This window comes from Pseudorca crassidens, chromosome 10 (genome assembly GCF_039906515.1).
Source record: "Pseudorca crassidens isolate mPseCra1 chromosome 10, mPseCra1.hap1, whole genome shotgun sequence".
Classification (NCBI taxonomy): Eukaryota; Metazoa; Chordata; class Mammalia; order Artiodactyla; family Delphinidae; genus Pseudorca; species Pseudorca crassidens.
This window is the reverse complement of record NC_090305.1, coordinates 26,554,604-26,581,796: the sequence shown is the minus strand read 5'-3', so window position 1 is coordinate 26,581,796 and position 27,193 is coordinate 26,554,604. Positions and strand designations below refer to the sequence as shown.

General features: G+C 38.5%; 1 protein-coding gene across 1 annotated transcript in view; it reads right to left on the bottom strand.

Moving 5' to 3' along the window:
* PKHD1 (PKHD1 ciliary IPT domain containing fibrocystin/polyductin) overlaps positions 1–27,193 on the bottom strand; it is a 425,823-nt gene that overhangs the window by 30,712 nt on the left and 367,918 nt on the right. Inside the window, exon 60 of the mRNA XM_067755820.1 lies at positions 10,031–11,045. Within this exon, the coding sequence (XP_067611921.1) occupies positions 10,031–11,045 (1,015 nt within the window). The remainder of the gene's footprint in view (positions 1–10,030; positions 11,046–27,193) is intronic.

The following is a 27,193-nucleotide window of genomic DNA, read 5'->3' as shown; positions in this document are numbered from 1 at the left end:
ATGTTAAAAAAGAAAAGAATACATGCCTAAGATTACAGATATCATATCACTGCAGTAGCTTTTTTCCATAACACTTTATTACCAGTGAGAAGATTTGCATTTGCCTTTGTTTCTAGAAACTGAATAATACACTGTATAGCAAACATGACCTTATAACTAAAGAATAATTATATATTTACTTTATATGTTTGCTTTGCCATAGGAAAGAATGCACTGGTTGGGGCGGGGGGGTGGGGGAGGTGGGAGGAGAACATACTATGAACTTAGATTTTTATCACAATTTGTTAATATCAGCTCCAAAAAAGCCTTAGTGAGGCAACTTATCAGACTAAAATATTTAGAAGGTGGGGATGTGTTCTAAGTATGCTAGTAAACCAGCTCTCCCCCAAGAGGTGTTAGTGTTTTCCAATTTCCACAGTATAAATACATTCACCATGGCTAATTCTGTGGTACCAAGATGACGTCACCGAAAAGAACTGGAAAGAGATGCCTGGGAGCAACCTCCCACACCACTGTTTCACATGGAATAGCTCATTTAATCTCACAACCACCCTTTCATGTTCATTGTCTCCACAGGATGTTTGCACTAAATAGAATCGACAACTGTGGAATTCATTGATTAATTGATTTCAGTTGAATGAAGTCCTTAGGGAGAATAATACTTATTTATAATTAATATATGCTGAGCACTTACACCCTGTACCAAGTACTATTCTATGCTTTCCGCCTATAAACTCATTGCATCTTTAAAGTGACACTATGACATAGGTACTCTTATTTGCACATGAAGAAACCGAGGTCCAAAAAGGCTTCAGTATTTTTCCAAAGGTCTTACCAAGAGTAAGTGTATGACCAAGGTCCAGAGCTATACTGTTTTTCATCTCTTTTGAGCACATTAATTGCTGATGTGACTTAGCAATAAAATGGAATAATTATAAAATAAAATAGTTACATAATTCATGATACCTCAAAACATCTTTTTACCGGAGCTTTGGTATTTTGGAAGACCCAAGGCAGCGCTATTAAACGAATATTCTGGGTTATACACCTATTGTCCCATTAAGCCTATTGTGTATTACACATCAGAGGCATGCAATAGAGTTTTAGCAATTAAATGGATATATATAGACACCATATATCACACATATTACCCTAATATAGGGTAATAGATTACCGTCAAAACACCCTAGGTCAGGTCTAACAAGGCTTTGAGGTTTTTTTTAAATAGTATCCTACCCAGCCCTCAATTAAATGCTTGTGAGTCAACTACTTGGTCCCCTAATCTTTTTTTTTTTTCTTATGTGAGGAGAAAAGGATATTTATTTTAACAGAGAGTGTATGTGAGGTAAAGGTGACAATTAGTCCTAAGAAGAGGAAACAGTGCAAGAACAAATACAGAGGATCACAAACTATGAAGTTTCTGTAGGGAGCAATTTCCCTCTCCCCTGAGAATCCTGGAAAATGGGGGATGGGGCATGTGTGGTCCTACGAATCCCTTTTGGTCATTTGCCAGCTAAGGCCCTGACCTCTGCTAGAATCACTCCCTGGGAATTCCACACACACTAGTCTGATCATCATTTATTAGTTTGCTTAGCCTGAATGAGTAAGGCTCCTTTTTATTTAAAGAAAAAATTGAAATCATATTTTAAAACCCCATGTTATTCATTGCATCCTCTATGGCTCCTAGGTTACTGGAAAATTCTAACATTGTTATCACATACTATTTCTCCACTGGCCTATTTTTTTTTTTTTTTTTTGCGGTATGCGGGCCTCTCACTGCTGTGGCCTCTCCCGTTGCGGAGCACAGGCTCCGGATGCGCAGGCTCAGTGGCCATGGCTCGCGGGCCCAGCCGCTCCGCGGCATGTGGGATCTTCCCAGACCGGGGCACGAACCCGTGTCCCCTGCATTGGCAGGCGGACTCCCAATCACTGCGCCACCAGGGAAGTGGCCTATTTCTTAAAAGCTTTCTGATGCAGGACAGGATGCAGGCTGGCCGTGTAGGTTAAAGAAACCAAAAGACTCCATCCAAGGTCCTGACATAAGTACCTTGATGTCTAGAGACGAAGGGATGGGAACCAACTACCTGAACACTTGCTAAAAGGCCCGTCCCTGACACACTTTAAAGTTTATTGTGAGCAAACATCTGATTAAATGTAAACAGCATCCCACTGGAGGTCAGAGACTTGCTGCTACAGCATATCCCAAGGTAATACCACTTTAAGCTCCACATAAACTCGTAGGCAGTTTCTAACCTAAAACCTGACCGTAGGTGGTACAGTTTTTTACGATATGTTATAATAGTGCAATAAATCTGTTAGCTTAAAATCGAATCTCCGTGGCCTTTTAGAGAAATCATCATTAAATGCAGGGTCTTGTTAATGATGCCATCGAAGTGAAATTGTTTAATCTGCTAAGGGGGTGAAAGGTCACCAAATGAATTTTTTATAATACATCAACTTGACACGCAATAGGGAAAACTGCAATAGATAAAAGCAAAGGAAAAGGGCACTGTCTTCTTCTGATAGGTCAATAGCAGCCAAGAGAGTCACTCATCCACTTTCCTTTCACGATGGGGCTCCTTTTGCATTTAATATGGACACCCAATTAATACCTCAGCACCACAGACAACCTCATTTTAGGTGACTTATAGCAATTTCTCCCCCTTCCCTGAAATGAAAGTGATCACAATACATCATAGCATTGTGCGAATTAACGTTAATTGATTCAAGTTACCAAGCAATGATGGGCCACTTATATAACCTAGGCGTTATTGGGTGCTAGAAGGGATGGAGGGAAGATTAGATTCCAGTGTCCGTTGCTGTGACGACGGGAATCACCTGACGCCTTGTTAGACAGTTGTAAGGTTCTATTGCTGGCCCCAGTGGGGTCGTCAGTAAACCGGACTGATGTCCAAACATCATTATCCGCTGCTCCGATATTAAAGCAAAGGGATTAGCAACTTATTGCAAGCAACCTGGATTTGTCATTGTGCTGTCGTTATCCAATTTCCAACCGCTAATGTGACTGTAGCCTGCAGGCAGAAGGACCTACAGCCAAACTTTAAAAAATGGGGGAGGAAAGTTCCCTCCAATCCTCCCAGTTTAACCACTATTTCACAGCTTCCAATAGCCAGCCAGGTATGTGGAAGAATTTTTTTTTTCCTTCAGTGCTTAAGTGCTAGCAAAAGAGAAAGACCAAGAAAATACAGAAATGTCTGAGTTCAGAGATCACTACTATTCACTCCAGCTCTTGCTTTTTAATCTGCCAGATCTGCAATGCTTCCCCTACAGAGGAGGGGATTGTTTCTATCTGCATAGCAAACTGAGCAAACAAATAAATAAATCATCTGATGAAGGCTAGCTCTGGGCAGTGAGGTGAGGGTGGGGCGTTTGGAGATACTTCCTCACTTCCTCTTCAGCCTTGGCCTCCTCAAAGTTACTAAGTCAGGTTCCTATAAAAGAGCTCCATGTTTTGATTAAATTTTTTAGGGTATGCCGTGAGGGAACTTAAATTTCAGAGGAGTTTGCAAGATTCTGTACCCTGGAAGAAGAAAGCAAATTCTCCACTCAGTTCAGTTTAACAAACAAATGTTAACCCTTCCACCATGTACAAATATTGTTTTAGGCACTATGAGATAGGCAAAGATAAATACAACACCATAACCTCGGTCCCTCAGGAATGTTCTTCCACAGAGTCCGTAAGGCAAGAATGACTTTCCTGGCTATCTTTCAGAGCTGACACATACCATTTTATTTATATTTCATAGTCTTAATGCTCCCTGTTAAACCTAGCCAAATGCCCTTAGCTGCCATCAACTCCTAAGAGAGAAAAAAATGTCTTATGATCTCATGGTTTCTTTCTGGCACCATGGCATAGTGATTCCAAACTTCACACATTACAAGCATCCAATACATGTTACTATAGGAACACTATGACCAATCAGTACCCACCATGCACTTCCTCTGTTCTTAGGTCATTAAAATGCCTCTAGAAAGCCACCACCTATCTTGGACTGGCCAACTTCAAGTTCTGATACACTCTTGAACTGGTGCACTTACTGCTGTGCTCTAATACTTGTTATTAAACTCTTATGGTTCTTTGGAAATTTTCATTTCAAACTGAGATTTGAGGAACCACAGGCATAGGTTGCACTGTGCCATGAGAATATAAAGACACAAAATAAACATGGCACAACCTCCAACAAGGTCAACTCAGAGGTCAAAACCTAGGTATTTTAGTCAGAAAATTGTTCAAAATAATATTTTATAATAAATCTAGCATGAATATCTTATCTGGGATAATGTAAATTCTGAATACATTTTTTAAGATCATACACAAATATTCAAAATTTCCTGTCTGTGATGGAGTCCCCTAGCAGTCATAGTCTAACCAGGAAAAGAGAAATCACTCAAGATCTTTCTGATGGAAGAGATTTGTTACAGGATATTGGTTGCACAGGAGTATTAGAATAGCAGAGAAGTCAAACTGGTTACATTTCACTATTTGCAACATGTATTTAACGATCACTTATAGTGCATGACACTGCTTAGGTACTCTTGGGAGTATAATAGTAAATTGAAGCCTTGACCAACGAATGAATATTATAAAGATAAAAATATACTAATTTTATGAAAAACTAGATTAATGGTTAAGCAGGTTCATATTGAATTAATGATTTCCTTGTAATAGATATAGAATAATGAGATTTAATATACCATATTCTTATTAGACAGTTGTGTAAATGTTTGTTTTCCCTATCTATTAATTTTTAAATCTCTAGATTTTCATATGAGCCATACAATTTTTTGGACATAATAACTGTTCAATTAATGTTTGGGAAATAAAAAACATTCAAATGTAAGTTTTCATGAGTCTTTATTATATTTAGCTACAACTTCACCACCCGTACACACAAATCTTAAATTGATTGTAAGGTAGTACGGTTCCGGTTCAATTTCGGAATTAGAACTACATGTGCATGTGGGTGGAAAACTACTGGATGCAGATAAGTCAACAGCAATAATGGATTAGAATTTTCCTCCTGTTTATAAGGAAGAGAGAAGGGAAAATGTAAACTGTAGAAGTAGAATCAAAGATTTAGTGGTCTGGGGCCATTTAGTATAAGAACAAGGGTCCCTAAGGGCATCACTGCAGTAACAGAGCTGTGAAATAAATGATAGTTTTAATGATGACATGAATCATCAATAAAAATGTGAAAGGTCTACATTATTTTCCATTTAATAAGGCTGGATAATATCTATTTCTTTTTAGTTTAAGAGATGAAGTCTTTTTTAAAATGTAGTGATAAAATAAACAATTTTTAATTAAATGGAAAGTTTACTTATGCAGAGCATCTCATTTTCCCGCAAAGCCACATATATAAAATACCATTCTGATAATTTTGCCATCCACCTAACTCAACAAAGCAGTGAATTTGTATTGTAGTGAAAAAAAGAAATGGTGCAAAAACACTCTTTAATGGCAAAGCTGTGGTTTTGCCAGGAGGGAGGAAAGAGACAGGCTAGCAGTACGGGAATCCCTTCCCGGATGAATATTCTGCCAGTCTTGAGAAGAGCATCCTTCAGTGTTGACAGAAAGACCCTGTCCTTGCATACTCCAAATAGCTGTTTCCTAGAATGCAGGTGCCCAAGGGGCAGGGAGAGATTGCACAAGAGAAGATGTTAAATGAGCCTGAATGTCACCAAATGACTCATGTCACCAATTGTCTCTCCTAGTTTTCTTCTCTATTCCAAGTCAGCTTGATAAGGTGTGTCTTATACACAGTGAGGAAACTTAAAAAGCTACTAATGTGAAGGGTGCAAAACACACAGGTGTATACCGCCACAGAGCCATGCTCACATTCCCTATAACTGTTTTTAGGGTCCAAGGTTCATGGCAACGTCAGAAACAAAGAGTTTTATGTGAGATAGCGTATTAGTTTTCTATGGCTGTGAAACAAAACTCCACACACTCTGTGGCTTAAAATATCACAAATCTATGATCTTCAGGTTGTGGGTCAAGAGTTTAGACAGGCTTGGCTGGGAGTTCACTGCTTAAGTGGAGGCTCTCAGGAGAATCCACTTCCAAACTCATTCCAATTGTTGGTGGAATTCATTTCCTTGTGGCTGTGGAATGGAGGTCCCTGTTTCCCTGTGGGCTGTCAGCCAAGGTCCACTCTGTACTTACAAAGTGCATCTGATTTTTTTCTCATGTGGTGCCTTTCATCCTAAAAGCAGTGACACTTCAATTCCTTCTCACACTTGGAATCTCTCTGCCTTCCTCTTCTGCCACAGCAGGATAAAGCTCTCCTCTTTTAAGGGCTGTTGTGTGTAATTGTGCCACCTTGATAATCCTGGGTATTCTCTCCAACTTAAGGTCTACTGTGCCACATAACACAGTGTCTTCATAAAAATTCTATCTGATCCTATTCATAGGTTCCCAGGATTAGGGCAGCACACTTTTGGGTGGTCATTTTAGAAATTCTCAACCACAAATAGCTTTAGCATTTCAATAGCTAAACTTCCATGAAAGATACAGATATATTTATGCTTACCAAATGACAAAGAATATTATTTAGAGGTGGGTTGTTTTTATGAAGCAGAAGAAAGAGAGGGAGAAGAAAAGACAGGAGGGAAAGAAATTCAAAAGAGCAAAAATCAAATTTCTACTGCCAGGATTCCAGATAAAAGGCAGAATATAAAATAAGACCCTCGTGGGGAACCCCAAGTTTAAAAAGCAGAGGTTGAACATATGTTTATCTCTGTTCCCTCTACTCCACCGAAATTACTTAAAAGGAGAAAAATGAATAAAAATGGTGTAAATCAACATGGATAAAGAAGGCAGGAGAGGAGAGAGCAACCAACAACAGAGGTTAACAAAGCTTTGGAAGACGGAAGACAGGTTCATGGAACAGACTTAGCCATGCAGAAGACACTTAAATCTAGATGCCTCTAGAGGAGGATAAAGACTGGGAGAGGCCAATGTGTTGTATATTACTTGGTTAAAACAATAGCATTCCAGTTCTCCCCACAAAGCAGAAAGTTGGTAGCTTTTTGAAAGCAGGTAGTACCCCCCTTGATAAGTAAATGTCTGATATGGCCTCAATTTGCTGAAATGCATGTAACGCCATTAAATTAACAAGAGTGAACCTTTAAAGAACATTGTAGATGTTTCCACTGAAAGGCCTATGTCCTCAGACTAATTTCTGCTGTCTAAAGGTCAATTCATTAGCTTGTCAATGGCTCTCCAGTGAGTTCAATGGAAGTCTGAGTTGACACTGATCGAAGTTGAAAGAAACAGGGCTGGCCCTGGGATCTGCCCCAGGCTTCAGGGTTGTTTACCATACTGTACAATTCTTAGGACCATGGGAAAGCTTGCTGGTTCTCATTAAGTCCCTTAGGACACGGCATTTCTCATTCTGCAGAGAGTTATTCAGATATACTTAAGAAGCAGCCTTTCGTTAGCTTCAGAAGATTTTTTTTTTTGCATATCTAGGAAACCTCTCTTAAAATACTAAAGAAACTGAGAGAGATGGGGACTATAACACATCCCAACAGAAAACTGATGCTACCTGTCACCAATTGTCTGTCTGAGTTTTCTTCTCTATTCCAAGTCAGCTTGATAAGGTGCTCCTTATACAGAGTGAGGAAACTTAAAAAGCTACTAATGTGAAACTGTTGATACATGTTCAGCAGTTTCTTATCAAGTCAGAAATACATAAGTTAAAAATGAAAACATGATGGCTATGACAGATGGTGGGCAATAAAGGTGCTCTTTTCTCTGAAGCTCACGATAGGATGATATCCCACACACATATGTGTGCATACTTACACTTGTGCTGGGTCCACTCTCTTTCCTGGGTTTCCTCTGCTTTATCTCCATTGCTTCTACTCTTTGACTTTGCTCTCCTTCTAGTTAAAAGCTAAATACTCACTGAGTCTTTTTTGTTGTTGTTGTTGTTTGGGGTTTTTTTTTTAATTTATTTTTTTTCTTATTAGTCATCCATTTTATACACTTCAGTGTATACATGTCAATCCCAATCGAGTCTTTTTTTATATAATATAAAAATCAGTCATTTTAGAAGGATGACCTATTAAGAAAGCTCAGTACTGTAAAATCTAAATAAAATTGAGCAATGAACTGGCTCTATTTCTCTCTAGTCACCCATACATAGAATATGCTCATGAGAACTCGGTGGAATCTAAATGAAACTGGACTAAAGGAAAGAAAATATATTTAAATGTAAGCTAAGATACATTAGCACCATCTTTTCTCAGATTCCTGATTTTTATATTATCATGCATAATATCATAATTACATTAATAACATGGTGAAGGTTTAGTGGTTAGTAAAAATATCTAAGATATAATAGATTCTGAGCGCTCATGCAACTAGGAGTATTTTTAAATTCTAAACTAACAATCCTCAAAGCCCTTCACATCAACCAGAATCCAGAAAAAAAATTGCTTGAGGTTTCTTTCCATATCTTCCGTACATACTAGTGTCCTGTAAGGAAGAGGAACACCAAAGACAGGTAAAGTATGCTACATAAACATTAGCAAAGCTTTCATTTGGATATGTTTCTCTACGTATAAAAAGGCAATCAATGTATTAGTTGAATATTCCTTAAAATGTGAAGGTGTGTCTTTTTGTTTTGCTTTTTACTTTATAGTGAATACCACATCCACTGGAGATGGTTGTATAGAAGTAATTAATACCCATTAAATATTAGTTGCTTATTTATTAGCACTACGACAAATACAGTGAAAGAGCAGCAAGAGAATAATCTAAAACAATATGAGCATTCTAAACTTTCACTGAGTAACATAGCTCAGAATCTAAATAATTTTTACCTATTTCAGGGACCCAACATCAACTATATCAACTCAAAACGTGCATAGGTTTGAGCTTATTTTTCCAGTGGTGATGACAAGCTTGCAGGGAATATCCATGTTTGAATCTCCTGAGTCCTCTATAACCAAGCAGCATGCATGTGTGAAACGGTTAGTTTATACACGTTTTCTAAGCATTATGGCAATTTCATATTGTCTCTCAGTTTGGAGTATCATTTCTGGTTCTTTCGTATCTGCTAAAAATTAGAGCTTGGGACTCTAACAGTCTTGACCTTGTGACAGATGTCTTAGATGAACTTGGGCTGGACAATTCATTTCTTGGGTAATACAATGTACAAAAAAATTGAGAGTCATTTACACTTGCCTCCTCTTATTGTGTACCTCATGTACTTCTTCATGTACTAAGCTCGGGGAAATATTCAGCTAAATTTACTTCTGAAGTGTGTAGTAAACATTGATCTGGTAAAGAACTTCAAAATACAAGCTTGTAGAGTCCGAAGAGCATAGCACAAAGGGTATTATGGATCCTACACAGGTCTGTGCCATAAACATAGTTGGCAGCAATCATGTTCTGCCTCATGCAATTTGACATCCTTTCAGGGCTTTATAATCCTAGGTTAAATAAAACCCAATCAGGGTCACAGCTTTAGCTTAGTGAACTCCTGGGCATCCCTCCAAGATGTTCCTAAATATAAGTCTCTTCCCCAGTCCCTACAGGCAGTATTATTAACAACACCCTGAGTACTCAAGTCTTAGCTCATAGCTCTATGGAATTGTGATAGATAGTGTTTTTGTCCCATAAGGCAAAGATCATATCTGTTTCACCTTAGCAAACCGAGAATCTAGCCCACTGCTTAAATATGCGTTACATGATAAATGAATGAACAAGCACATTGAAAACAAGTTGCCTTAGAAAAATCTCTTCCTCCATGTTTTTCATTTTAAAGTACCAAAATAAAACATCTACATCTACCCAGGAAATAGAATAACCATGAAGACTACAGATTTAATAAAGAATTTTAAAATTGAGAATTTAAGTCTATAAGTGGCTCTTGATATTTTTATCCTTATCTTAAAAAGCAGACAGGTTATGTGACTCAGTGTAAGTAGGCTGACATTTGCAATACGCTTCCAAGAAATCAGCTCTCATTTAGAAGTTATTATAATTAGTACTTACCCATAGCCGATGACTCCCTTTGACTGAGTCACTAGTAAGGCCCCAATAGTCATATTCAGAACATTCTCTAGTACTCCAGTCTGCTGAGCAGTGATAACCTGGTGAGCCAAAGTCTGCAATTTGTTACTTGATAAGGATGGAATTACTCCAGTGTTCCTTACTGCTGGCAGATCACCAATTTCAACGACCATCACTTTTGAGATAGTTTCCATAGTGGTGGGCGGTAGGACTCTATATGAGCTCATTTCCATCATGAGAAGTCTACGCTGACCAACTCTATCATGACTGGCACAAGTCACAGTTGGGCAATTGCGCTTTCTCTTTGCTCTACGGTCAGCCATGGCCTTTAAGGTTGCTTCATTACCAGGCATCTCATGAATAAATCTGATTTGGTCTTGGCTAACCTGCAAGAAGTCAGTTAGTCTTTCAAGGGTCATCATTTCCCAGCCTTTTTCTAGAACTGAAAACATCACAGTGAGGGCCAAATGAATGGAAACACCTGAGCGAATTTCAATGGGCTCCTCTCCTTGTAGGACAACATACAAGAGGTTATCCATGATGCTGAAATAGTTGGCGCCAATAGACCCATTCAGCAGTGAGGAAGTTGATTGAACTTGAGTAGGTTTAATGAATCTTTCCCCTAAGAAAACATTCGGGCTCTGGAGTTCATGGTAGAATACAGCCAAGAGGAGCTTGGAGGTACTTTTGTTCCCCAATAGAAAAAAACGCAAAACTTGAGGAGTCTGATCCACAAAGCAGACCTTGGTGATTTCCTTGGTGGGTAAAATGGAATAGAAAGCAGATACAGACCCTGAAGTGGAGCAGGGAGTATTGGCATTTACGCTACTGAAGGTGTCAACAAAACCACTAGTCACAGATACAACTGGATATAACTTTTGCATTGCCCAAGTGGCATCAGCACTGTCAAGAATTAAGATCACTTGGTCAGTCTGTTTGCAGATGTAGCCTTGCATCAGCGATCGGTATGTGCATTTCTGCTCTTCTCTAAATGTGCCTATAAAATAAAGGAAAATAAACAAGTGACGTAAGAACCACAATCTCTCAAAGATGATTTACAATCCATCACTCTCACCATCATCAGTAACCTCAGGAAACATTTATTGAATATTCAAGTGTGAGAATGCAAAAAATTCTTGGGCAAAATATGGAAAGATACAGCTCTTTAATATAATTTAAATTTATATGTTACATAATATGCTATTTAAAGTTAATAATGGGCATAATAGCTAAGTGGTAAAAGAGCTGAATAAACGAAGTAATTAAGAAAAAGGAATAATCACTAAGGTCTACATAATGGAAAAAGGATAGGCGAGAAGAGGGTAATGATATTTGAGTCAATGGGAAAGAGGTAGATTGAGGGGGCGGGAACAGAGATTTTATGGAGGTATGTTAAAATTGAAAAGGTATATTGTGACCAGATTGTGAAATAGTTTGGATGTCAGACTATATAATTTCCTCACACTTTTTCTCTAAACATGAAGAATAAAGAAATACAACAGGAGGAGAAGAGGAAAGTAGTAATTTGGGGAGTGTTGACATTAAATAGAGGCCCAAGTTGAGGATGACTGCAGCTAATGAAAACATTTAAAGAAACAGCATTATTCACTATTCCCACTATTCCTAATCTTCCTGTCTATGAACCTAGAGTACTTCCTGTTCTGAATTCAAAGGTATATGTTACCTTCCAACCAAAAAAAGTTCCTTTGACTTTAAATTAGTAGTCACAAAATTGTCTTGTATTGTTTTCTACATATTTTAATTTTCCTTAGTGCATGTTCATCTAAGTAGCCTAAGGACTGGAACCAAAAAAAAATCAAATTATTACTACGTAGGATGTACTACATTTGAGCATGATCTAGCCTCCTTCTGCATCCTTCCTTCCATGTAATATGATAAGAAATCTGTGCCAAGCAAAAGTACAGTGAGGTATCACCTCACACCGGTCAGAATGGCCATCATTAAAAAGTCCACAAACAATAAATGCTGGAGAGGGTGTGGAGAAAAGGGAACCCTCCTATGTTGTTGGTGGGAATGTAAATTAGTGCAGCCACTATGGAAACAGTATGGAGGTTCCTTAAAAAACTAAAAATAGATTTACCATATGATCCAGCAATCCCACTCCTGGCCATATATCCAGAGAAAACTATAATTTGAAAAGATACATACACCCAATGTTCATAGCAGCACTATTCACAATAGCCAAGACACGGAAGCAACCCAAATGTCCATCGACAGATGAATGGATAAACATGTGGTATATATATATATACAATGGAATACTACTTAGCCATAAAAAAGAATGAAATAATGCCATTTGCAGCAACATGGATGGACCTAGAGATTATCATACTAAGTGAAGTAAGTCAGAGAAAGTCAAATATCATATCACTTATATGTGGAATCTAAAATATGATACAAATAAATTTATTTACGAAACAGAAGCAGACTCAACAGACATAGAAAACAAACTTATGGTGACCAAAGGGGAAGAGGGGAGGGAGAAGGATAAATTAGGAGTTTGGGATTCACAGATACAAACTACTATATATAAAATAGATTAAAAAAACAAGGTCCTACTGTACAGCACAGGGAACTATATTCAATATCTTGTAATAACCTATAATGAAAAAAAATCTATATGTATAACTCAAACACTTTGCTGTACATCAGAAACTAACACAACATTATAAATCAACCATACTTCAATTTAAAAAAAGAGTGTCATAGGGCACTGAGGAAAGCTGAAAGAAGAAAAAAAGATCTGTGCCAAAGCTGCCTATGGTGTCAATAAACTTAATTACCAAAATGCTACTTCAGGAGTAGGACACCTGAACCTCAAAAATAACAGCAACAAAAGGGTCAAAATTATAAGGAAAACTGTAAAATATTTCAAATGGAATGATAATGAAATTTTAGCATATCAAAACTGTGGGATGTGGCAAAAACACTGCTTTGAAGGAAACTTATGTTAAATGCTTATATTACAAAAGAAGAATTGTCTAAAAGTGATGTCTTAGGTACTCCCTTACAAATTCAGAAAAAGAGCAAAGTAAACCAAGAGTAAGTAGAAAAAAAGGAAATGATAAATGTAACAGCAAACGTCAATGAAACAGACAACAAACAAACAAACAAGAAAAAACAGAGAAAGTGAACAAAGCTAAAATTTGGTTCTTGGAAAATGTCAACCAATTGATTAACCCCTCGCTAGACTGATCAAGATATAAAGGAAGAAGACACATCACCAATTTCAGGGATGAAAGAAGGATTACGACTTCAGATCCTACAGGCAAAGATTAAGAGACTCTTACAAACAAACTTTATGCCAACAAGTTCAACAACTTCGATGAAATAGGCAGATTCCTTGAAAACTGACACAAAACAGAAAATTCTAATTGCTCTATGTCTCTTAAATCACTTGAATTCATTAAATTAAATATGAAGTTGTTAATCTAAGTAGAGATTTAATTATAAAATATTTTTAAATGGTCACCTATACACAGTGTGTTTTTTCCCGGTGGTAATATAATATGGAAATGTTAATGTGAAATCAAGAATTATCTTCCAAAGCATGGAACCAGTATGAAGGGAATTAATTAACTGCACGATCTTAACAGCCGTGGACACTTTGCTTTGAGACCCTGATACATCACTCGCTACTACAGGTATATCATTTTCAAAGGAGATAGTAAGGTAGCCTTTCCTCGTGGGTTATCCTCAAATCACACTAGTTCCTCTTTTCTAAACCTACTGCTCACTCTCCTTTTTACACATTTTTTTCAGCCATGCTGATGCCATTGATGAATCGTTCACATTCCATCCAGTTTTATAGATCTCTGACTTTATTCTTCTTGCTTCTCATTCAGGAGTTATAAGGTCTTTCATAGTGACCTCTGTAGATTGCTAAATTCTTGGAACTGTACCTAAATAAAATACTTATTCTCTTAGTTGATATGATACTCAATCCTTCTCTGCTACTAACTAACTATATGTACTTGATAAATTACAAAAACACTAGGAACCAATGTCCTTAAGGTGTTATTTCTCAAGGCCTAAGGCTATATCTCATATTTAAATTACCATAGGGTTCAACATCCTACCTCAAACACAGTAGAAATTCCTTAATATGTATTAGTTGATTGACATGTAATGTCCTTTTCAAAACCCCTATTCTTCAAATAACTTTTATCTATTATTTCCAGGTGTCTAGTTATAAGATTATTATTCTATAGCTTGAATACAATTTAAACCAACTCATCACAAGAACAGAGTATACTACAGAAGGGCATTGTGAGAATTGCCCCTTGAATTAATGTTAATATTTGATAGTGTTCTGTGAGAGATCCAACTATTTCACATGAAACCATAAGACTGAAATTATGGCTGATTATATTTATATGAATCTTCTGCTCTTGAATCACATAATTGATCTGTCCACACACAAAAACATTCTGTTATGACAAAGCATTTTTTTCTTGGCTGATTCATTCATTCATTAAACAAATGGAGGAAGGGAGTGAAAGGTTGGATAAGCCTATGAATGAATCAGGAGAACAATGTGTCTTCTGCAGACAGTAAATAGAATGTGCTGGTGGATTTGCTGTAATGACTGAGGCAGCAGGGATACTAAGGAAAACACACCGTATCCTTATATTCTGTAACAGTGGCATGGAAACTATCAGAGGGGTCCTCCTGATAAGACAAAACTTTCACACAGTTTTGTTAATGGGAGACTCTGACTTATTGCTTCAACAGGTCTTAGATGGCCAGAGGGTGGTCATCCCATGTTGTTGCAAATAATATATAATGGTTGCTTGGGAGAGCTTCAGATAGAGAAATATCTGACAGGAAGTCCATAGACTCATGGGAATGGTACCTGGAAGGGGTATGCGATAAAAGAGGGATTAGAATGCCAAGAGGAAGACTTGACCTCACTACAAAGATACCCTCAAGCTATAAGGTTGGTAATCCTTCCTTCCTTCCCTTTTTCTTTCCTCCCTCCCTCTCTTCCTTCCTCCTTCCCTAACTTCCTTTACCTAAAACTTTCTAATAGCAAGTTTAATTATCCATAGTTTATAGATAGAAAAATTGACTCACAGCAATTATGATTCACACAATTACTTAGTAACAGCCATGAGGAAGAGGAGGAAGAGAAAAACATATTTTTTAACTTCTACCTGTGCTCTTGGCAAAATAAAATGGAATCCAAATAACTTCATTTGGGGATTGTATTTAGATGTGGGGTCAGCTGTGATGATTAACCCTGTGGGAAGGGTGCTGTATAGTCAGGAGTTCTCTCAACACAGTCTATTGACAGGAACTCACGGAAAGGTTTTTGGTTATTTGTCAAGTCACATATTTGGCAAGAGTCCATTTGCTTCTTTTCTATTACCATTTGGCCTTTTAAATATTTTAGCATACTTTCCCTGAAGTATAACCGTATAGCCACTAATTTAACAAAGGCAATAGACTAAAGATTATCAGCAAGTCACATTATGTAGTTTTGTAGCCAAATGTGGAATCCTGGTGTTCATAAATAAGAAACTTTACTTTTATTTCTCCAAAACTTACCAATGACTAAGAGACAGTGGTTTATTGGTATCTTACCATCAATTTTCCTATTTCACCTTCAGAGTTAATCAATTCCAGTATTTTAATTTTGATGTGAGGCAAAAATCAAGCACAGGAAAGCAATGCCTGGGATTCCAAAGCTGCTACATGGGTGCAGTTCTTCATTGTGGGAGAGAATTGACATTAACTCCTTAGGAGAGGGCTACGCACACCCAAACACATGTCACGTCCCCTCTCCCAGACACAGCTGGCAGCACCCACATGGACAGTCTGGCTTCCCTTCTAAATAGCGATCCAACTCTTCCCTCCCTGGGTTTCTCTTCCTCCTGCCTCTCTCCATTGGAGAAGGATGTAGTTTTCAGTAATGATTCTCTTTCTCACTTTTTTTTTGTCTTTTCTTTTCTGATTTCTCCAAATGGCCTTATCTGCCAGTCACAATTTTTGTGGTCTGCAATTCTGATCACTTTTAAATGAAACCCATGCTGGCTTTGGTAATCATAATGTCATTTACAATTTACCACTAAACACGTTTATTCAGTTAGTAGCACACTGGAGAAAGAGAACTCCATATGAACTCACCGTGAAAGGCCTAATCTGATTATTTCCTCATGAAAATCCAGGCAGGGGTGCTTGTTAAGAGGGGCTGAGAGAAGAAGGGTGAAAAAAAAAAAAAAACCCACCAAGGTCTGGCCACAGCTGACTTTCATAATCAATGTGAATAGATAAAGTGACCCAGCCTGTCAGGGGCAGCCACCCAGTCGCCCCAGGGCATTCCTCTCCAGAAGGCAAGAGTGGACAGGACTTAATAAATGCTGAGTGACCGGTGAGTATTGGCTTGGCCTATGCTCTTTCATTCAAGATGGACAAGACCAGTGATAAAGTCCAGAAGCTCCTCTCTAAGTGGGGGAAATTAGATGAAGCAGGTTGTATGTGTGTGTGCATGTGTGCATACGTGCACTTGTTTCTATGTGTACTTTAACATCCTAAAATATCCTAGACATACAATATGCTCTGTCTGCCTTTCCCTAGATTGGAAACCATGGACCTAGAAACCAGAAAGGAGGAGCGTTAGGTACTCCTGGTAAAGGAGGAAGCAGAGGAAAAGGTGGGTGGGTATGTATGTGAATGTGTGTGAGTGTGTGTGCACTCAGGTTGCTTCCAGGGTTCTAACAATTATTAACTTTGTGTCAATATTTGTCCTTCCTGTCTTGAAATGAGGATTTTCCACTTCATTTCACATTTGAAAAGAAAATATGCCAAAGGGGTCGTCTTTGCTAGGAAAAAAAATTAAAAGAAAAGGAAAAAGAAAAAATTTCTATCCTTTATTTAGAAAAATGGATCAGAAGGAAAGAAAGAAGTATTTTAAAAATAAATGTTTTGACTCAAAGGCACATGGATTCCTTCCATCTTCCCCATTTCAACAAAAGAGAAAAATGTATATGTTTGAAAATAGCAGATAGCAGATTTTGACAAAAGTATAGCAGATTTTAACAAAAACAAAATATATAATCATTCTCTTATTTTCAAGAAATGAAATCATTTATAATTCTTTTCTGTCAAACAACATTTACACCTCATTGTTTCTAATTTAACAACTATAAATGGCCACAGATCAAATAAAGTGAAGACAAGCTGAATTTATTCCCATTTATATAGGTTGTCATAGACCTTCAGGCTATGAGGAATGAAACTCCAAAATCTGTGTTCCTAAATGTACAAATGGAGTAACTGAAATCTTGCAAAGAAATATTAAAGAAAATATGTATTTTGTCATATTAGCAATAATAGAGAAAAACTATCTACCTTTTCGAATGGGGAATTCAAGCTAAAAACTATTTTTTAAAACCTTAAAACTAATGGGCATGTGTTATATTTGTAAAGTGAAGGTAAATTGAGGGTGATGTTCTTGTGCATAACAGATTCCATACAGATGACAAAAAACACAACCTTGCTAATTTGGAGTCTAGAATTGTTGGTCTTAAAATATATCGAGTGACCATAATATGGTAGTTCTCGTCCTTGTAGAAGAGATGAGGTATATATGTTTGCACATATACCCATACACTCAGATAGTATTATAAGAAAATGTAATTTGAGAGACTTAAATTTCAATGAATTGGAAAATTTAATGTATTCCAAGTTCGGGTCGTGGAGCTTCAAAATAAAGGCATTTCCAGGTTGGTTTTCACAAATTGCTAGGCAGTGGCACTCAGGGGCTGAGTCTCCTTGCATCATTCTCAGTGAGGAAGACACTGTAACAGCTGGTGGTTGGCGTGGCGAAGTGACTCCCCACGTTCAGGAGTCAAGAGAGGACAGAAATAAGCCATAATTGAAAAGAGTATAAAAAAGGAATGTACATATGTGTATAACTTTGCTGTACAGCAGAAATTAGCACAACATTGTAAATCAACTATACTTCAATTTAAAAAAAATTAAAATTAATAAAAAGAGAGATGTCTGAGCATGAAGACAGCTCTAAATGACAAGATACTGCAGAGGTGCGAAAGGCTCTTAATGACGAATGCACATCTAGAGGGGTAATGGGCTAACAGACTTCAGGAGCTACAGATTCTAGGATCTGTGCCCATTTTTGAGCAATCTCACCAAAGTTCTTGAACTTGAGTCTATTTTCCGTGGGAATACATATTCAAACTAATGTGAGAAAAATGGAAAACCACATAAGACCAACCATTATATGAAGCAAGGATGCCTGTAAGGCCTTCTGTGAAAGGTCCTTCTGTCCTTACTAAGTTCTCTTGGTGAATATTTTGAAATATTTGTTCCCTTTTATAAAAAGTGTTACTTTGATCAGGAGATGAAACTACTTTGAATGCAGTGGTAATGAAGATGAGGGAGAAGGTCAGATATGTATCAAATAGACCTTTCTTCTGAATCAACCATCTTTCCTTTCTCCTTTTTCAAACTAAAAAAAAAAATCTTAATTTTGGTGATGAAAGTCCATTCAAATTAATTCTAGAGGACTACTTTATATGATTTCACTATGTTGAAATGTCATTGTCTATATTTTGCTTGAAATAAGTCTCATAGAAAATATTTTTGCAGTTTTGTTATTTTATTTTTGGCTGTGTTGGGTCTTCACTGCTGCACGCAGTCTTTCTCTAGTTGTGGCGAGCAGGGGCTTCTCTTGTTGCGGAGCACGGGCTCTAGGCACGCGAGCTTCAGTAGTTGTGGCACTCGGGCTCTAGAGCACAGGCTCAGTAGTTGTGGCACATGGGCCTAGCTGCTCTGTGGCATGGGGGATCTTCCTGGACCAGAGATCGAACCCATGTCCCCTGCATTGGCAGGCAGACTCCTATCCACTGAGCCACCAGGGAAGCCCAATTTTTGTTATTTTGTTGTATCATGATTTCACCTGCAAACATCTACGGGTATGGTCTCAATTATGATTTTTATTCAGTGAATACTGCTCTGAAAACAGCCAATGTAAATCCAAGTTCAGGAAGCCCAGTTTTGGGGGCAAGAGATCAGGTTTTCCTGTTAGAGAAACCTACATTGCGTCCTGGCTCTGCCACCTTCCAGCTGCAAAACCACAGGCAGGTTACATAAGTATCCTCTCTCTGACTCAGGTAACTCATCTGTAAAAGTGGTTGAGAGCAGTTCCCAATCCACAGGCTGATGAACAGCATTAAATGTGATGATGCACGTGCAGAGTCAGGAACAAACACTTGCTAATATATACAAGCTGTTACATTCGCCATAATTTAAAAAGGAGTATTTTTTAAAATACTTTTTGCACTCTCCTCTTGCTTTTTCTGGCACTATCCTTATCTCCAACTAATGACATTTGCCTCGTAGGAGTCTAAAACAGCACCTATAAGTGTTGCAAGCATTCACAATAAAGGATTTTGAAAGAGACAAGTTACAGGTGAAGAAAACACTAAAATGTGGGCATAAAATTCTGTGATTTTAGAAAATACAGGTCAGAAAGGAATACATGTATACACACATACATAGGTATGTGGGCACACACGTGTCTCTAAGCAGGACACCTATTTTTTTTCCACTAATCAAAAAATAAATTAAAACCTGCAAAATCCAAGGTGATTTCCCTTTCATCTAATCTTTACTTTTCCCTTAAATACTCATATAAGTAGAGGACTACTTTATATGATTTCATATACTCTCCACCCCATTCCACCTTTTCTCGCCACCCTCCTATTTCATTTTTACTAGCAAACTTTGCCTGCCAGCTTTGAACAAAGTGATGTCCATGGGCTATATTAAAGGAAGGGACAGCCAACAGCCTTCTTTACAAATACAATTCGGGCACACTCTCTCCCCAGAATGATAAACTTATCCCCACTCCAGTCCTCGGCGTGAAGCTACAGCAGTAATTCTGTCGGATGCCAAAACTGAAATGGATGTAGCCATGCCATGCCCAGCTCTGAGCTGTGGCTGTAATGAGATTTGAATGGGAAACCCCGGACACAATAAATCCGCACCATATGTGACCGTTTCCTGTGTCAGTTCCTTTCTCATAACCAGTGGAGACTTTTTTTTCCCCTCTCATGACCCCACACCACGACTCTGAAATCTTTCATGGCTGCTTATGGGCCGCAGGCTCTTTCCAGCAGTTGTATAAATAAATGAATTTGACAGCAAACATCATAACAGTTAGCAGTAACGTGTGTTCGCCACAAGTGCCTATACTGCTCAGTGGAGAAATGGCAGAGGAAACAGCTTGTTTTGTCACCTAAACAAAAGTAGTTTCATTTGACAAGTGGTGAAAGAATTAGTCAAATAAACTTGAAATCCACTGGGACTATTTTTGCCAACTCCTCCTGCCGGTGAAATGTTCCCAGCTTCTCAATGCCCATGACTCATGAGAGATAAATTCCCGCCCTTTATTCTGCGATAAAGATCTGGGCTGGGAATACCAAACCTTTGGCGGATATTTTGTATTAATCTGCTTTGCAAGGCAAGACTGTCATGTATGGGAACTCAAGTACAGCAGGGGGTTTTCAAGGAGGCTTGTGGCAGACAAACCAAGGACACTTCAGGTGGGAGGGAGAAGAGTGACAATAATGACCCAGCTCATTGATGACCTGTTGACAGCAAACTGAAGCCTCTGAGTGCTTCCTTTTCTTTCACATTCCCTTCATTCCAGAAAGAGAAATGTCTACACCAGACAGTTGCTGAAAGAAAGGGGGTTAGCATTTTCCCTGTATCTCCACAGTCCCAGGAAAATGCAGTTGCCTCTATTCAGTGAATCTGTGGTCAATTTAGATAAACACCAAAACAGCACAGATTTTCCTACATGACATGGGTTGATTGTTTTTAAGTCCTTAAATTTTGCTGCTTCTTCACTGGCATCTCAATTCTAATCCAATTGTCCCAGCTGTGAAAGATGTCAGAGCACAGTGGTTATTCCTACAGTTGCTGGTTATTTATGGATTCTGGTGCAAACTGCGGTGGTTCAAATCTTGGTTCTGCTACTTACTCTCTGTGTAATATTAGGCAAGTAACAACTTCACTGTGCCCTCAGTTTCCTCCTTTGCAAAGTGGAAAGAAAAATGGAATGGTAACAAGCTCATAAGGCAGCTGTGACGATTAAATGTATTTTAAAAGGTTCAGAACAATGCCTGGGACATAATCAGTGGTATTATTATCATTATTATTATTCCAAACAAAGAAACTTAGACAATAGTCTCTTTAGAAACACTAGAGCTTTTCTCTGTAATAGCTTGATATTGGCAGTTAATCTGAGAAATGAAATTTGAAAACATAGCACCTTCAAGTAAATTACAATTAATTTCAAGGTATAGTACAACAGTACTTTAAATAAAAATATCATCTGGACCTTGAAAGTACTTTTTTACATGTAGGTTATTCTCACTCTTTTTAAGCGGTCCTCTTTATCATGGTCAAGAAACCTTTGCCTTTAGAATCTTCTCATATTCAACTGAAATATCACTGATTAGGAGGATGAAGGTTAAGGGCTATCACCAACTAAGGGATCCTAGTTCAGGTATATGTTTTGTTCTCTGTTTTTTATCTTTTTGAAATGTAATTATTAAAATGGCTTACTGAAGTGTTTTGCTATCTGATAATATGCAAAAAATGCCCTAAAATTCTAGAAGGTATGGATTATAATCAATATGAGCAGATATTTCCATGTATAGAGAGCCTGCTACCTGTATAATAGATTCCTAGTGTCTCTGTTTTAACTGACAGATCCACTTGAATATACATTTCTCTATATCTAGTCAAACTCTTCCTATGGAGAAAAGTCAGATATATTAATGAGTTGAAGTGTGTAAAAATAAAGGCACTCATTAAGTTTTGCTCTTAGAGCAGTAAGTACCAATAAAACTTAAAAGAGGTGAGTCAACGGAAGGCACAGAACCATCTGACTTTATAAAACAATGGTGAACCAGGAGGGGGCGAGGTGGGGTTGGTTTGATTTGGGGAGGGAGGTAGGTTTTGCTAGAAAACCAGATACACAAAGTGACATCATCCTGTGGTACAATGGGTTTAAGTGAGACTCCATCTATAGTAAAATGAACCGAAAACCCCATCTGTCACTGCTCCCTGTGACCAGGCTGCACTGCGACATCAGGAAACTTCTCAAAAACTGGCCTGCGAGAAAATGACTTGTCCCCTAGGCAATTTCACTGTTGAGGAATGTCATCTGATACAATGCCTCTCTTGCTCCTTCCAAATCCCTTTCCAAGGTCTGCTTCCAGGGTGCATATCCTGACTCACTTTAGGATCCCCAAAGGTGAAGGTACATGGCCCCCAGGGCTGCGTAAACAGAGCTGGGCAGCGTCCTCTTTGACTACCCAGCCACTTCCACCTCCTGTTACGGAGCAAATGAACACTGCACCTTGTAGTCTGATTTTCTGAGTTAAGGAGAAAATTGAGGGGACAGAGAAACTTAAAAGACCTGTAGGTTTAATCAAGCATTGTGGAGCTGTGAAAATAACTGCTCAGCTATTCTTCTTCATTTTCCAGGTATGTGTGTGAACACATGTAAGGCCGGGCTTACCTCGGGAAGTGACAGGCTTGTACTTCCCCATCCTCTCGTGGTTGAGAAGAATCATTAGTTAGCCGTTAGTCATTGAGCAGAGGTACCAAGTGTCCCTTTGGGGCTATGCAACTTAAGTGAAACAGCTGGCAAACCACAGGCCATAGGCCAAATCCAGCCCACTGGCTATTGTTGTAAATAAAGTTTTATTGGAACACAGCCCATACTCATTTGTTTATGCACTGTCAACTACAGTAACCTCTGATTTTGCACTGCAGTAGCAGACTTGAGTCATTGTAACGGAAACTCTATGGCCTGTGAAGTTGAAAATATTTACTATCTGGCCCTTTATAGAATATATTTGCCAACTCCTGCTCTAAAGAGTTCCAAGTTTGTCACTAAGACAGTGACCAGCAAAGTACAAGATGAAGGTTGATTTCTCAGACTGGGTCCCTGCCGACCAGAGACAAATAAGAAGTGTAAGCAAGAAATAAACCTTGGTGGGTTTTTTTGATGTACTGAGATTTGCAGAGTGTGTGCTATGGCATCCTAATCTAGGCTACCCTGATGGATACAGCATCTTTGCTCTTCTCAGATGTATCCTTTTCTCTGAACATACATAATATATCCAGCTTTAGGGAAGCGAACAAAGAGCATAAAAGGACTTTTGTTGTTGTTCCTCAGGAGACAAGATGAGGACATGAAATGTTTGAATTCTCAGTTAACGTTTGGCCTAGAACTTTCTAAACATAAATATTCTTTACATAATTGATCCTGATATTTGCTTCCAATACCTGAGAATCAATCTTCTCTGTTAAAGCTCCTTGAAAAACTAGTCCCCTGGATCTCTGCAAATTTACTTTCTTTGCCATAAAATTTCCTCAATATACTGCACAGAGAAGGTTATTAACGTCAATGGGGGGAAAGATTTCCGTAAGCCCAGAACTGAAATGCTCGTGTCTTTCAGAATGAGTTCTTGCATTTGGGCTTTAGGAGTTTTAATATGGGTGAAAAAATGCATACAGATGGCCCAGCTTGCTCATTTTGCTATATCTAGATCTTCTCCTTTGGAAGAATAAGAAAAGGTCCATTTGGGGGGCAGAAAACATGGTCCTTTTCAACTTCACAGAAGGACAAGTAGAGTGGACAGCCTGCTGCTCTTTGGAAGCAGGAAGTGATGGAGACACCTTGAGAGCATTGTGTTCCTGGTGTCAGACACTGAAAGGGGAGCCAAGGGGTATCTTGCCAAGAGAAGTGCTGTGATCAGATGGAGAGAGACACTGGTGTGAAATGTCGATTCCAAGTTATTTTCTTCCTATTCCTGGTAACCTTTGACAACAGACGGATCACTATGCACCTCAGTTTCCTTATCATGCATGCAAAACAATATACATGGATATTCACCTACAGTGAGATGGCATAAACGTTAACTGCGCTAATGTCTAGGAAACGTGGCAGGGGAAAACGGGTTGAGAGAGGAGGCAGCCACCCAAGCAATCTGCTCACTGAGGGCAATAAATAGGAGCCAGGAGGGAGAGTGGATGGGAAACATGATCAGGTTGACCAGACACTGTTCAGTCACTTGAACAAATAAGTTGTTAGGATTCTTACAAATAAGGCAACAGACCAGGGCCTTGCAGGTAAGCAACTTCCAAGTCATCTCTTAAATTCAATGTTTCCTTTTGAAAACGGGTGCAACACAATTCAGCAAGGTGAAAGTGTTTTAAGGACATTTTGGAATTCAACTTTGAGTAACAAAACATAGCTAGATTACTGAGATGCACAAGTGGCACCAAATAGTCAGACAGAAAAATAGTGCAAGTGAACTTATTTACAAAACAGAAACAGACTCACAGACACAGAAAACAAACTCATGGTTACCAAAGGGTGGTGGGGGTGAAGGGAAGGGAGGGATAAATTAGGAGTTTGGGATTAACACATGCAAACTACTATATATACAATAGATAAACAACAAGGATTTACTGTATAGCACAGGGAACTATATTCAATACCTTATAATAACCTCTGATGGAAAAGAATCAGAAGAAAATAGAATATAGATATACACACATATATAGGTCTATAACCGAATCACCTTACCACATACCTGAAATTAACACAATATTGTAAATCAACTTTACTTCAATAAAAAAAAAACAGAAATTTTCATCTCCCTTTAAATTCTACCCTTCCACTTGTTTACCCTATCTTGGAAAAAAAAAAAATTCAGACAGAATGGCTTATTTATAGCAAAGGCTTTACACAAAATGGGAGACAAAGTAGTGGCTGGAGCTATGAAAACAGGTACTTCAAAAAAGATCTACAAATGCTAACAAACACTATATACAAGCTTAACATGAAAAGGATAACAGATTAAGCAAAACTTTAGTTATACAAAACCATATATAAGATTTTTTTAACATCTTTATTGGAGTATAATTGCTTTACAATGGTGTGTTAGTTTCTGCTGTATAACAAAGTGAATCAGCTATACATGTACATATATCCCCATATCTCCCTCCCACCCTCCCTATCCCAACCTTCTAGTTGGTCGCAAAGCACCGAGCTGATCTCCCTGTGCTATGCGGCTGCTTCCCACTAGCTATCTATTTTACGTTTGGTAGTGTATATATGTCCATGCCACTCTCTCACTTTGTCCCAGCTTACCCTTCCCCCTCCCCATATCCTCAAGTCCATTCTCTACGTCTGTGTCTTTATTCCTGTCCTGACCCTAGGTTCATGAGAACCATTTTTTTTTTAGATTCCATATATATGTGTTAGCTTTTATAAGCAGTTGCATACTGTGGTTTGCATATAGGGATCCTTCGAGATAATCTCTTCAATTTGGATGAAGGCTGGTATAGAATCAGGAAATCGATAGCCATCCTGAGCATTACCTTATCATCTTGGATTTTTGTAAATTCTGGGGGCAGGTGGGTGACGGAAAGAGAAAACAGGAAAAGAATCTCATTTTCTAGTTCCTTCATTGCACTGATTTAACGCTATTAAGCTTTTATCATTATCCTGATAGGATCTAGACCTTGGGAACATGATAGTGGACAATAAAAGGAGAGACACAGTGTTTGCCTCCATGGGACTGACTTAGTCACGTTTCTAGTAACAAATGTGCCTCCTCTTTTAGAGACAGTGAGCTCGTGAGCAGTTTGAGTACAGGTATCAGCCCCACTTCCTCTTGGTGTGTCTCCCTCCTTCCCATACACTCACATCTGTGCCTGATACACACACAGAGGGAAGAAACATCAAAACTTCCTGACCATGTACTATGCGCCAGGCCCTGTGAGAGTCATTCAACATGTCACATTTTATTTAATCGGCACGACAAACACAGAGGTATGTTTTTATGGCTTCCATTTTCCAAACAAGGAAACAAACCTGAAGTTGGGCTTGAAGGACTCTAAAATGGCAAAGCCAGACCTTAGCCAGCCTCAATCCCGGTGTCACTACCAGATGCACAGCTGCCAGGGGTCCCACCCACCCACCCTTCATCAGGCTGGCATGTGAGTAGAGACAAACTTTCCATTTCGTTAAACAGTTGAGATTTGGGGGTTATCTGTTAACTGGAGTTAATTGCTCTGCCCTACACAATGTTCATCTTATACCTAAGTAAATGAAGTCAATTTTAAAAGTGAATCGGTACACAGAGGCAAAGAACAAACAAGGTTAAGGTCCCAGTTGGTTTAGAAGGATTAGTAAGAGGAAAGGCCAAAGGCCCTGCCTCTCTGACCTAGACTATATCTACCATTTTAAAGAGGCTCCGTTTCATAAGAGTAGTGGCTTTCCTGTTTAGAAGTTCACTGAGAATTGACTACAAAAGAGTTCTGCCCTCCTAGGTGATCTCCACTCAGTGGCCAGCTCAAAATTTATGCAGGAGCCCTTAAAGCCAGCTAAGGATTCAGAGCCTCACTAAGGTCTGGAATACAAGAGTTCCAGCAGCATCCTACACGCCAAGAAAGAAAGTCAAAAGCTACAGGCAGCTAGTTTGAACTTTCAAAAAAGTTTGGCAAAAGGGCAAGAACATATTTTTAATTCCTAAGGGATAGCTCATGTGCTTTCCGTTGGACCTGCTCTGTGTCAAAGGCCAATTTCCAACCATTACGATACTCTAAGTTAGTTACATGAATATTATGTTTAGACACATTCACACACTGGGTCAAAAGCAAAATTAGACCGTATCTGTCATTGGGGAGTTTATCCTTCCACCAACTACAAAATTCTCTTTGTTTGGATTCAAGGCTGATTTCCCCTAAAATACAGGATTTTCCAGATAAAACTAGCCACTGGTCTTTCAAGAATGGTTTTCCAGGTTAATAAGAGCTGTCTCCTGGGAAAATATTACACCCCATAATGCACCTGGTCAATCCTTTCGTGTCATTCACATTGTTAGGGGTAAGAGTGGGAGAATTCCTTCCTGTCCTCTGAGACAATCATTTTATGCCCCAAAGCTTCAACCTCATTATTCTTATCTTACGGCATAATTACAATGTTATTATTGGTCATAAAATTAACCAGATTTTCTTCTCTTTTCTGTTCCTCTTCAACATTTGACTCCCTGACCTTCCTCAGCT